Source organism: Mus caroli, unplaced genomic scaffold, assembly GCF_978045245.1.
Source record: "Mus caroli unplaced genomic scaffold, Mus_caroli_1 scaffold_12, whole genome shotgun sequence".
Taxonomy (NCBI): Eukaryota; Metazoa; Chordata; class Mammalia; order Rodentia; family Muridae; genus Mus; species Mus caroli.
The window spans coordinates 60,155,147-60,167,986 of record NW_028227267.1 but is presented as its reverse complement, the minus strand read 5'-3'; the positions used below and the strand labels follow the sequence as shown (position 1 = coordinate 60,167,986).

General features: G+C 47.8%; 1 protein-coding gene across 1 annotated transcript; it reads right to left on the bottom strand.

The window, feature by feature from the left end:
- Window positions 1-6,459: 6,459 nt before the first annotated feature.
- On the bottom strand, window positions 6,460-12,487 carry Sox7 (SRY-box transcription factor 7). The gene is made up of 2 exons (XM_021182321.2): window positions 12,189-12,487; window positions 6,460-8,449 (listed from the first exon to the last, which is right to left on the bottom strand). The coding sequence occupies exons 1-2, from the start codon at window positions 12,424-12,426 to the stop codon at window positions 7,545-7,547; spliced, it is 1,143 nt and encodes a 380-aa protein (XP_021037980.1). The 5' UTR covers window positions 12,427-12,487; the 3' UTR covers window positions 6,460-7,544.
- Between the last annotated feature and the right edge of the window lie 353 nt (window positions 12,488-12,840).

Genomic DNA, 12,840 nt, shown 5'->3' with positions numbered 1-12,840 from the left:
ATGATGTCAAGGAGACTGAGGAAATTGCCAACCAATGACTGACTCAACTTGAGGTCCATCCCATGGGCAAGAACCAACCCCTGACATTATTAATGATACTCTGTTAGGCTTGCAGACAGGAGCCTAGCCTAACTATCCTCCTAGAGACCCCACCCTGCAGCTGATGGAACAGATGAGACCCACAGCCAAACATTAGATGGAGCTCAACTCGGGAAGTTTTATGGAAGATTTGGGGGAAAGATTGAGGGACCTGGAGGGAATAGGGACTCCACAAGAAGACCAACAGAGTCAACTAACCTGGACTCTTGGGGCTCCCAGAGACTAAACCACCAGCCAAAGAACATATAAGGGCTGGACTTAGGCCCCCTGCATATATGCAGCAGATGTGCAACTTGATATTCATGTGGATCCCCCAACAACTGAAGCAGGGGCTTACCCTGATTCTGTTGCCTGCCTGTGGATCCTGTTCCCCTAACTGGGATGTTTTGGCTGACCTCAGTGAGAGAGGATGCACCTAGTCCTGCAGTTACTTGAGGTGTGAGAATGGGTTGGTACTCAGGGAGAACCTCACCCCTCTCAGAGATGAAGGGGAGGGGGGAAGAGGAGCAAGGGCCATGGGAGGGAAGGACTGAGAGGAGTCTGGGCTGCAACTGGGATGTATAATGAATAAATAAATTAATGGAAAAATTTTTAAATAAAAAACAATGCAATCACAGTGAGACTTTGGCAATCAAGTGGGTCATATTGCAGACTCGGTCACTCAGACTGAAAGAATTCACAGTATTGCTGGTGTCCTACCCAGGACAGTCAGTCAGCACTGAGCCTGGGTAGGCTTTGCTCCCAGTCATTATTTATCATTTTCCAAAGAGCCTGACCTAAAGAGAGGTCGCATAGTAGAGCTTTCTGTTAGGTATCATGAGTCATCTGATGTAAAAATCTCTGAAGGTGTATTCAGGCTAACTGTGGACTGCACCCTGTGATATATGGGGCCTGAGCACAGGGGATTTGAGAATCCACAGGAACCCCCATGCATACTAAGAGTTCTAAATTATAATGGCTGAGGAGGTAGCAGTAGGATGTAACACCGCTCTTCTGTTCTCTTGAGCACAGTTCAGAACGTTACACATGTTCTCTGGCCTTCCCAGCATCTTGAGATGGGGTGGCAGGGCTGGTATTCCTATCTTTTCAGATAGATAGATGGTAGATGATAGATAGATAGATAGATAGATAGATAGATAGATAGATAGATAGATAGATCTCTAGCTTCTTGAGATCTGGTCGAGAAGCTGTGAGATTTTCCCCATTTCTGTGATAAGAACCAATGGGGTAAAGAGACATGGGCAAGTGGACTTCTTTAGTCACTCACCCTCCACACGACCTTGTGACCTTGAAGTCACAGCCTTACCATGTAGATCTCATCACCTCTACAACATAATAACTGCCTTCTTGGGGCCTCTGGGGTGACCAGGGCATCTGAAAATGGAGGTAGCAAGAGTCTGGTCACATAAAGTCAGTGACAAAAGGTCACCAGGGGTTTCCAGCCTTCACATAGTATCTGCTCTTCTTTGTGGGATCCACAGGATCATCTCAGATTCTTTGTACCAGGAACTGTAGGTAATGTCTAACCTAAGCTACTTATATGCTAGCAAGTATAGCTATATATGTGACCCAACAGATAACCATAAAGCTACTTAAAATATAATAAATTCTTCTTGCAAGTTTTAAGGTTGAGGTATAGCCTTTATAAATGACATCCTGATACTGGGTCAGCAGGTTGAACAATCCAATTATGGAGAGAGTCATAGGATGGCCAAGTGAAATATGTAAACTGTGATGTCTCATAGGGTGGCCAAGTGAAATATGTAAACTATGGTGTCGGTTCACTGAAGTTCTGTGTAGCCACAGAGGAGGCTAGTTGTCACTGACCAACTCCTACCTTAGGGTGTTGACTGGAACAAGCTATTACCAGTGGGTTGTGTGTCCACATGATCACAATCATAGTACATACAACCGTGTAAGCTGGAAAATGGAACAGGAGATGACACACATAAAATCAACGATAGGGAAGTAGATACAGCAAGGGGGCAATTTCTTTCTCCGTTTTTCTATGGCTCTCTCCTTTTCTTTTCTTTTCTCCTGCTGTTTTTCCTTCTCCTTGTCCCATATTTCTTGTTTTACCCAGAGTCTCACTGTGTAGTTTAAAATAGTGTCAAACTTTTGATCTTTTGTCCTCCTGTCTCAGCCTTAGTGTTACTGGCTACACAACAGGATGGGTGGATGATGAAGCCCATCTGAGGCTCTCCATGTTCTTATTAGAATTTTATCAAGCAGGAAGAAAACAGCTTTGTAGAATAACTAAGCCTAATGATATGGGGAAAATTTAACATTAAAGAGTAAAATAATTGTTATAAAAGACATATGAATATATAGACCAAAAACGTTTAAAGCAAGATGGATATATGTAAAAAAAAAAAAAAACTAATGATGGCTCTAAGTTTTGGATGAGAGCTAACTTTATTTTCCTAAATTTACTTTAAAGACTAAGTCTATATTTATAATTAAAAGAAAGATAACAGACTGACAGGAAGTAGGATGAATCTGTGTGTGTGTGTGTGTGTGTGCACGCACAGATGAGTGAATGCAACAAATAGAGAAAGAAAGGAGGCATAAAGGGAGAGAGAAATGGAAAAAGAAAGACAGAAAAAGATGATATACATATATCATATAAATAGATTATTGATAGATAATATATAGATGATTGATTATAGAAGATGATAGATGGATGGATAGATAGATATAATAGATTATAGATAGATGATAGATAGATAGATAGATAGATAGATAGATAGATAGATAGATAGATAGATAGATTATAGATAACATTTGCTAGATATTGTGGGGTTTTGTTATTTTTTTGTCAACTAGACACAGATTAGAGTCACCTGGGAGGAGGGAAATTCAATTGAGGAATTGGCTGTGGGTGTTTTCTTGATAAATGATTGATGTAGGAGGGCTTAGCCCTCTGTGGTGGTACCATCTCTGCACAGGTGGTCCTAGGGTGTATAAGAAAGCAAACTATGCCATCCACCCAAAGCAAGCCAATAAGTAGCACTCCTCCATGGCTTCTGCTTCAGTTCCTGCCTCAAGGTCCCTGCTTTGATGGACTATGATGTGGAAGTGTAAGCCAAATAAACCCTTTTTTCCCTGAGTTACTTTTGGTCAGTCTTTTATTGTAGCAACACAGAAGCAAATGGGACAGAATGGGTATGGCCTTTTTCATTTCTCTCTCCCCTTTCCATTGGGAAGAAAGCAGAAATACTATTTATTCAAAGAGGAAGGCTCATATTCCATCTTCAACCTATCTCTCCATTCTACACTGCAGCAGGTGCAGGCCTACCTCAGTCACATGAACCTGAGAGGCACATGAACCAGAGGTCTTAGGGACATAGTTCCAAGGAGGATGGACCCAGAAGGATGGGGGGTCTTTCACCACTACTCAACCCAACTAGGGTTCTCAAACCTACTCTGGGTCTGGCAATGGAGGACACACAATCTAGTTGAATTCATTGTTGGCCAGTCGCTGTAGCTACCAGGGTCCATGGGAGAATAAGGACCTGCCACTTGGACATTGTATGAGGTATCACTAGACAGGCAATAGTGTGAGGGTCTCCATGCTGGCATGGTTAAACATGGATGCATGAGAAAGGATGGTATTTTCAGAGACCGGTTGGTATTCTTGCAGCAAGATCCACCAGAAGAAAAGAGAAGCCGAGAGAGAAACTTCTGGAAAGGAGAGACTCGGCCATTGGGGAACTAACATTGGGGCTGGGCAGATATGACAAGCCTGAAGTTTGTATAGTTGGCAGGAGATGTAGTGGTGGGGGGTGTGTCTTAGAGAAAAGAACACAAGTGTTTCCCTTTCTACAACATTTGTGAAAATAAAGACTGCCCTGCACATAAGCAAGTGGGAGTTGAAATACAGGGCTCCTCAGCCACAAAGTGGGTCCCCTTTATTGTTCGCTGCTTAAGGAACAGCAACAGAGAGAGACCTTAAGGCAAAGAGTGACATGGGAACGTCAGCATTTTAGAAAAACAACTTGCTGTCATGGCTTGTCATCCTGTAAGATGACATCAGTCACATTGTAACCTGAGTACCACTGGCAGGGTGCACAGGGAGCTGGGACCCACAGAGACTTTGGTTCCCACACTGTCCCACTCAGAACAGAGAACCCTCCTGCCTTCTTCTTGCCATCTCATCGGCATGGACAGTGTAACCACACTGTGTGTTACAATGATGCATGCCCATTTGGCAGTGCCAAGGGGCATACCTTGACCAGATACTGCCAATTCAGAGCTCAGTATAGCCAAGTATAGTACCTCAGTGTATCTCTGCATATGGCCACCACTGGCCAGGTGCAGAGCAGCACGGCTCTGTGTCATCTCAATTGTCACCCATAATTGCTTTCTTCTTCTCTGGCCTGAGATGGTCATGGATTGAGGAGCGGTTGAATCCATGCCCCAGTGAGGCACAGAGAATGGAACCAAGGAGGCTAAAGAAGGGTTTCCACAAGTCCAAGGCTAGTCTGGGCTACCTAGTGAGTTCCAGGTCAGTCTGAGCCACAACATGAGGCCACATCTCCAACACCCAAACCAGGACCAAGGAGAAGCACTAAACCCTCAGCCATGAATGCTCCCAACGAATGCGCCTCATGGGTGCTTGAAGCCAACATCCTAGGAGGGTGGTGAGTCCCACGCCATCTCCCACTCAGAACTGTAGTGTCCCTGTCTGTGTAATGTGGTGGGAATGACGAGCCCCACCTGGGCTGTGGATGAGAAACAGGTCAGAAACCTTTGGTAACACTCCCAACAACAATGAGGTGCTACTGAATAATGAGTGTGGGTTATGATCAGCAGAGAAGGATGTGCAGAACCCAGGAGGGCCCTCGTTGGCCCAGAGGAGCATGGGAAGGGGCATGGCTACCTTTGACTTAAACAAGTTCCTTCTTTACATGAAGAGAGGACCATATTAGGTGCCATACATGGGACAGAGCCAGGCTGATTTTCCAGGAGCTTTTTTGACTGAGTGTGCGTCCTGGGCTTTCCCAGCTGTCTCAGACCTTGATTCCAGGCTGTGTGCCTGTCTCCCCGACAGCATGCTGTCCAGTCCAGAGGGCCACTGCATACTGCTACACCACTCAAGTAGGGGAGAGGGCAAGATGGTCATTTGCTTAGACTTGGGAAGCATGCAGTTACTGAATAGGCATGGAGAAACTGCTCATGTGGGTTGCTATGGCTTTCCTTTTCCAATGTCAACAAAAACAGCACTAACGGGTAGAATCAAAGTTTGTCTTTTCAGCACAACTCATAAAGAAATTTAAAACCCTATATAACAAAAACTCCTTAAAATAAAAAAGTCGACTCAGAAAATAACACAAACAATATTACAGGTAGCACTGAGACCTAGTATGAAATTTTAAAAAAAAAATACTATTTCAAAGGATAGAATGGTGAAGGTACAAAAAAAATTTATTTAAATTAAACATTTTGACAAATCAATTTCATAGCTGTTCCATGCATATTCAGTTTTCTTGAAAAAAATGGAACAGAGTAGCTTAATGCCTGTGATAGTGTTTCACGAGATTATTAATATCCATCCGGGACTGGGCACCAGTCAATTACATCGTCAACAATTCACTATTTATTACCAAATGGTATATACAGTAATAGCATAAAGATTAAGTATATCTTATAAGTGATATTATAATAAGACTTCTTGGGGATCTGTCAACAATACAAAATATAAGGTGGACATAATGGCAGAATATAAAAACACATTTTATAAAGGCAACAATACACACGTGTCCAAGGGCAGACAAGAGTCTGTCAGCTTAGTGTTCCGTATGTTCCTTCAACGGAGGTTTAGGGGATGGAAATGTCTGGGGTGCGACCAAAGCTCAGAAACATCTTTGGGTGTCACAGGGTGTTTGTTTGGGACAGCCAAAGGACCGTGGGATAGGTGATTGTTCTGATGTATCTACTTGAGAAACAAGAATCAAGTTCCCTTCATGGCCAGGGGAATCGTGCCTGGGATTCCACGCGAGGGGCCCTTGGAATTAGGGGCCAGTTTGGAGGGAGAGTAACAGAGAAGAGAGAAAAGCCCTCCTGGGAGCAAGGGGCAGAGAGTCATCTTTTGCATCTGTAGATAGGAGTATGCTACAGCTCTGCTCTAGAAATCAACACATCCCAACACTGCTGCTTCGTGGACAGACGTTTTAGGTTCTTAGCTCTTTGGTTCATTCTGCGAGGAGGGGATGAGACATTGTTACAGTTGAGAAGAAGCTAAATCAGGGCACACACCTTGGGACACAGGGTTGCGGACAGGCAAGCCTGCATAAGGTCATTTCTCACACTGTAGTCCCCTGAGATGTATGTAACAAAATAATGTATCTAAAGTATATATTAAAAAAAAAAATCCAGGCTGGGTGTGGTGCCACTCACCTTTAATCCCAGCACTCAGGAGGCAGAGGCAGGCTTACTTTTGAGGTTGAGGCCAGCCTGGTCTACACAGTGAGTTCCAGGGCAGCCAGGGCTACACAGAGAAACCCTGTCTCAGAACAAAACAAAACAAAACAAAAACAAGTTCTAATCTGATTTTGCTTTCAGTGATGCAGTTGAACATACTCATTAATTTTCTGAACCAGGGTAGATCTTTTCCTTTAAAAAAATTACATTGTGTGTGTGTGTGTGCATGTGAGCATGCTCAAGCACACATATAATGCAGGGGCACACGTGCATTTGGAAGTCAGAATACAACTTGCAGGAAATCAGTTCTCTTCTTCCACCATGTAGGCTCCGGAGATAGAACTTAGGTCATCAGACTTGGCAGCAGGCACTTTTACCCACTGAGACATCCCACACCATCTTGCCAGACCAAAGGTGAATATTTTTCTCGACTGAAGGAGTTTCTTTGGAATTCTAGGGTGGCTGTGGACAGTGTTATAGGAAAGCAGAATACCTGGGTCCTTGGGCAGTCAGTCATTCACACTTTCCTTGGCCTTGAGAGGGCTGTAATTTGGAGATCCATAGAGCGAGGGCTTGGCTATGAAGCCAACCCTCACTGTATAGGAGAGAATAGTCAGGGCTGGTCAAGCCAGAGTGGGGTTTTGCCAGTTAGAGACTGAACTCAGATGGACCCCAGGCCCAGGGTCCATCTCACTGGGAGCACCACAGATCAGAAGTAGCTACACCAAAAGCAGGAACTCCAATGCACTGGGCTTCTCCCCATCAGCTACACTGATGGTGTAGAGCGGCTAGGAAATCCTACTGCACACAGCTCCCAAGGCTGTGCTTCCTGGGTGAAGCCAACAAAACACATTTAAAGGGACAGAAGGAGCGCTGGATCCTGGCTTTTGACCGGAAGGCTCTGGAACAGCAGTTTTGACCTCCTGCCACCAAGGAGTGGCATCGCCACAGTTTCTGCTCAGCTCAGTGCTTCATAGGGAGGAGGGGATGGCAGGGCTGGGCCAGGCTCCATTCCTCCAGCTCTATGACACACTGTAGCTGTTGTAATACGTGGCCGTGGCATCAGCCAGGACTGAGATGAGACTGGTCTCTGTAGGGCCTGTGGGAGTCCCCTGGGAGAGTGGGACATGCCCAGTGAGGGTTCCAACCCCTGCAGCAGAGTCAGGGTGGCCAGGAGTGTTCAAATACTGATCAAATTCATTGCGATCCATGTCTCCCAGAAGTTCCACCTGGCTTAGCTGATCCAAGGTGTCAAAGCCAGGGTGCTCGGGAGGTGGGGACAGCTGGCCCAGGTGGGCCTGGAGGTTGGGGTGGAGAGGGTGGTAGGTGGCATGGGAGTAATAGGCTGGAGATGGGGGACATCCAGAAACAGAGGACATCATAGAAACCCCTGGGGATTGGCCAAGGGATAAAGAACCTAGAGGGTGGCTGCAGTGGATGGGACTAGGTGTGAACTCCGGTGAGTAAGGGGGCCCTGGTAGATGGGGGAGGTGATGGGGGTGGCCATGCTCCTCCTGACATGAGGACGAGAAGAAGGTCTGCTCCGGCTCCAGCGCATCCAGGGGCGACATCTCCGGAGGTGTGGGCAGCCCGTAGGGATACGTGTCCACACTGCCAGGGGCAGCAGCTGCACCTTCACGGTAGCAGCTGTGCAGTCCAGGCAAGGTGGCCCCTGGGGAGTACTCACCCCTGTCCTCCTTCTCCCCCCTGCCAATGCCATTTTTCTCAGGCAGCGTGTTCTGGTCACGAGAGAGGGAGCTCAGGAGGAAGCCAGGGTCCACGCGCTTGCAGAGGCGCTTGCCTTGTTTCTTTCTGCGGGGCCGGTACTTGTAGTTGGGGTAATCCTGCATATGCTGCAGGCGCAGCCGCTCTGCCTCATCCACATAGGGTCTCTTCTGGGACAGTGTCAGCGCCTTCCATGACTTTCCTGATCACACAAACCAGAAAAAGGCACGCTCAGACTCCAAAGTGCTGGTTCAGCCTCCGCACCTACTTCAGCCTCCTGCTTCTTAGCATCCCATTGCTGTCCTCTGACCCCTACCCCACCCACTGGACCCCTCTCACGGATACAGAGGACACCACCTGCCTCTAGGCTCTTTTCATCCCAGATCACACACGCACTGAAGGGGCTGGACCGACTCTTCCTGTTTACACCGCACAATGTTGGAGAAAAGTGCTTAGAAATCATCATCTCACCCCAAACCACCAGATGTGGCAACCATTCCAAACCGTGAGCGTCCCAGGGAAGTCCTACCCGACCTAATGGTCAGCAACAGAAAAAATAATCTAAAGACTGTAATATTGACTATGGTTCTTAAATCCTTTAGGGGTCAGTTGTGTTTATTTGTGCGTTTTAATGAAAGTTCCCTGCCACTTATGAAGGCATGTCATGCTGTTTAGTAATGTATATCTCTTGTGTCTCTTAAGTGCGGTAACCCAGCTTCAGCCAATCGTGTCATCAAGAAGTAGATTAGAGAATCTTGTTCAGGCTCATAAATAACTATTCCTCACCTCTGAGGGTCAAATAGACACTCTATGGAAAGATATAGGAATAGCCTGTAAGCTAATATTTACACACACACACACACACACAGAGAGAGAGAGAGAGAGAGAGAGACAGACAGACAGACAGACAGACAGACAGACAGACAGACAGAGACAGAGAGAGACAGAGAGAGACAGAGAGACAGAGAGACAGAGACGAGACAAAGACCCTCGAACGTATGTGTGTGCACTACCACTTTCTCTCGTGGAGTTAGGACTCTCAGACCATAGCAGGACAGTTTCTCAGCCACAGCTCTCCACAGAGGCAAGCTCCTTAACTGCCCCCTGGTCTCCATCTTTCTGATTATAACAGGTGCTGCTTCCAACGCAGGGCTCGGCTCTCCCCTTTAGGAGTCTCCTCTCTGTGTATCCTCACCGGTGTTAAAATGCTGCATGTACTTGGTTTTCTATTCACCGTACCCTACCTGTCTGTCCCTTTGCAATCACAAGCCACCTTGGTACACCACTTCCATCTTTCAATGGAACGCAGCCCTGCTCCAGAGAGTTCCAAGGATCACTTACAGACCATTTAAACTGCTGCCCACTAAAATGGAGGTAGGCATCTGCAAATTTAGCATGCTCTTCTAGACTCTAATGTACCCTCAAGTTTCAGACCCTCTAGTGAAGAGGACAAGGCATCTGGCCGGTTAAGCCCTGTAAGGAAAGAGGCCATGTCTCCCTACTGGGTACAATAATACACTGTGGCTAAGCACAGGGTATGTACACCCTGCCCTGGTTTCTGCCCTTGCCCACAGTAGCTGGCTCCATGGGTCAGAATATTATAGGACACTGAACGCTCAAAGGCAGAAGCTACCACTATCTGCAATTGTTGCAATTAGTTGTCACTTAGAAGTATGTCTCAAAGAGTGTCCACAGCACCAGATGTAGAGATGGCACTAGTTTTGCAAGATGTCCAGGATCCAGACACACCGCATGCTCTAACCGTGGCCTGACTATAAAACGTGGCTCTGGTCCCCAAACGTACCCAGATGCACTAGACTTACTAAAACACGGTTTCCACTTTAAATCCTAACAAATGTCTAATTTGTGATACACTTTCTCATTTGTCATGTAGTAGGCACACCTCAATGTATTCATGGTACACTAAATAGTTCACTTTCTATTGCTAAAAATCCTTTACCTGGGTTTTAAGGTTGACGTTTGGGAAGCCTGCAGTGGCAAATGTTGGGAGTCTCTCGTCCGTGCCTTCCCTCGCATGGGCCAGAAAAAGAAGAACGTTCTCAGGAAGGAGGAGTACACGGGGGCTGCAGCTGCCCCTGCTAGCAGGCGCTGCGTGGTCTCTACTTTAACAAGCAGCGAAGAGCTGCTGTTTTCCCCTCGCCCATTTTGAGCTGTACTGCTAAAGGAGGAAAGACAGTCCTTTCTGCAAGATGAACTGCACACTCAGAAAGCCTGCAGTTGTATTCCAGATAGAATTAGTCCACAGGAAGGTTTGTCTCCCACATCTCTGTCCCTGTCCTCATCCCCCAAAAAAGGCAGCCTGGATTCCTTTCCAGGTTCCCCACCCTTCTATCTCCACCAGGGCCTTCCTCAGAAACCTGGTCAAAAATAAAAAACATTCTCTCCCCAACTGGGACTGAACCAAAGAGGGATTCATAAAATTCATTAAAAAAGAAAACAATATAAGCTTTCAGATAAAAAAAAAATGGTTGTAGATATTAGTCTATTTCTTGTCATGCTAACAGAATGGGGAATGTACAGGCTTATTATTTTGTTTGGAGGAAGGAGGCCCAATGGCAATGCTCACCAATACACACTGGGCAGAGTTGGCCAAAGATTTGGATAAGAGATGCTTGGAACCCCACAACTCTCACCAAGTGCTTTTTGGAGCCTCCAGACAGCCAGAGAGCTGGGCCATCTCTCTAGGCTCAGGCCTATTACCAGCAGAAAGCCAGCGCTCGCTCTGTGACTCTGAAAGAGGAAAGAGCCCAGGCTCCTACGGAAAAGGGAAGGGCTTCCATCCGAGCGGGGTGGGGTCAAGTGGCCTGTATGCCTCTCCTGGCAGGCCTTGGTGCCCTCTGCAAACAAAATATTTTGAAGGGATCTTATTGGTTACAATAAATAAGAACCACGTTGAAGGGTAAAGAGATTTGAAGTAAGGTGAGATTGAAAGTTTTTTGGCTTTGAGACTAATTCAGTGGGTAAAGGCATTTGCCACTAAGCCTGAAGATATGGATGTCTAATTCCTAGAACCCACATGATGGCAAGAAAGAACTTACTCCCCACCTCCCAGATGTCTTCTGACCACCCCACACACACTCATGGTGGCACGAGTGTGCACGCATACACTCACTAACACAAACATGTTTAATTAATATGTGGGTGTATAAATGTGTGTGTGTGTTTGTGTGTGTGTGTGTTTGTGTGTGTGTGTGTGTGTGTAATGCATATATTAACCCACCCACCCCTGCTCTGAGTACTGGAGAGAATAGAAAATCCAACAAGAACGGGTTCCTTGGAACCGTTTTAGCATTTTCATCCCCAATTCTCTGGCCTGTCTGGTTCCAGTCAGGATTATCTGCGGACAGCACCATAGCTATAAGCAAGAAGCGATGAGATTCAAAGGCCCTCTCAACTGCTCGAAATATCTTTTCAAGTTATCTACACTTCTTCGATAAATAGATAAGCGAACCCAGCCTATTCTGGAGGACATCTTTTGTTGCTGATTTTCTTTTTCTTTCTGTTAAATAGTTTAAAACAGGGACGTTTCTCAGTGAGGCCTCAACTGACGTACGTTCGTTATCTTTTTCTCCGTGACAATATCTCTTACTGATTTTCCCAGTCTACAACGTGAGGAGTGGAGTTTCCTCAGTCTTCCAGCAAACGCGGGTTCTGAGTCCTTAAACCCTAGTTCCAGTCCCCGAGACCGGCCGCCGGTCGCTCCGGCTCCTGAGACCCGAGTCTCAGCTCCGCGGCCCGGAGAAGGGACCAGTCCAGAGCCCCGCGCTGTTCCTAAAGTTTCACTGGTTTCACCAGTTTCACCGTGGCCCGCTCAGGCCCTGGTGGTGTCTGTGTTCAAATCCCACCCCCACTCCCCACCTTTCCGAACGGCGTTGTCACCCGCGCCATCCGCGCACCAGCTTCGCGTCCCGCGCACTTACCCAGCATCTTGCTGAGCTCCGCGTTGTGCAGGTCCGGGTTCTGCACTGCCAGACGTTTCCTCTCATCCTTGGCCCACACCATGAAGGCATTCATGGGCCGCCGGATCCTGCTCTCCGAACCCTTGTCCCCTGAAGGTCGGGGGACGGCGGGCGGCGACAGCCCATCCGACAGCTCGGTTTCCAGGGCGGGACACTCCAGTCCCTCGGTCCACGGGTAGGCGCCCAGCAGCGAGGCCATGGCCGAACGCAGGTCACTTGGCTTCGCCTCGTGGGACCGGCGCTGACCTGGCCCTCGCTCGGGTCGCGACGTCCAACTTGGCCAGCAGCCTCGGGCTCGGCCCTTATTTATCAGCTTCGGGCCACCGGGTCCGCCAATGACTCTCTGGGGCGGCGCGGCCCCTCCCGGCTGCCCCGCCGCGGCGTCCCCGCTGCGACCTGCCGGCAGGGGGAGGGAGGGGCCGGGCCTGCCCCGGTGCCCGCCCCTGTCCGCCCCTCCGCCTCCCGAGCCTGCCCCGATCCCGCTCCGGTGCAGGTGCTGCAGGGCCAGGAGGAGCGCGCCCACGGCTCGAAGTCACCACTGCTTGGCGCAGGAGTCAGGTCCAGCCCCTGTTCCACTGTTGGGCTGCCCTCCGCGCTGGGACCAGACTCCACC

Bases quoted from the DNA above. Each gene is read 5' to 3' on its own strand.
- Sox7 (XM_021182321.2), bottom strand. From the start codon at position 12,426: ATGGCCTCGCTGCTGGGCGCCTACCCGTGGACCGAGGGACTGGAGTGT. The intron at 8,450-12,188 runs GTAAGTGCGCGG...TTGTGTGATCAG, and splicing joins GGAGCTCAGCAAGATGCTGG to GAAAGTCATGGAAGGCGCTG.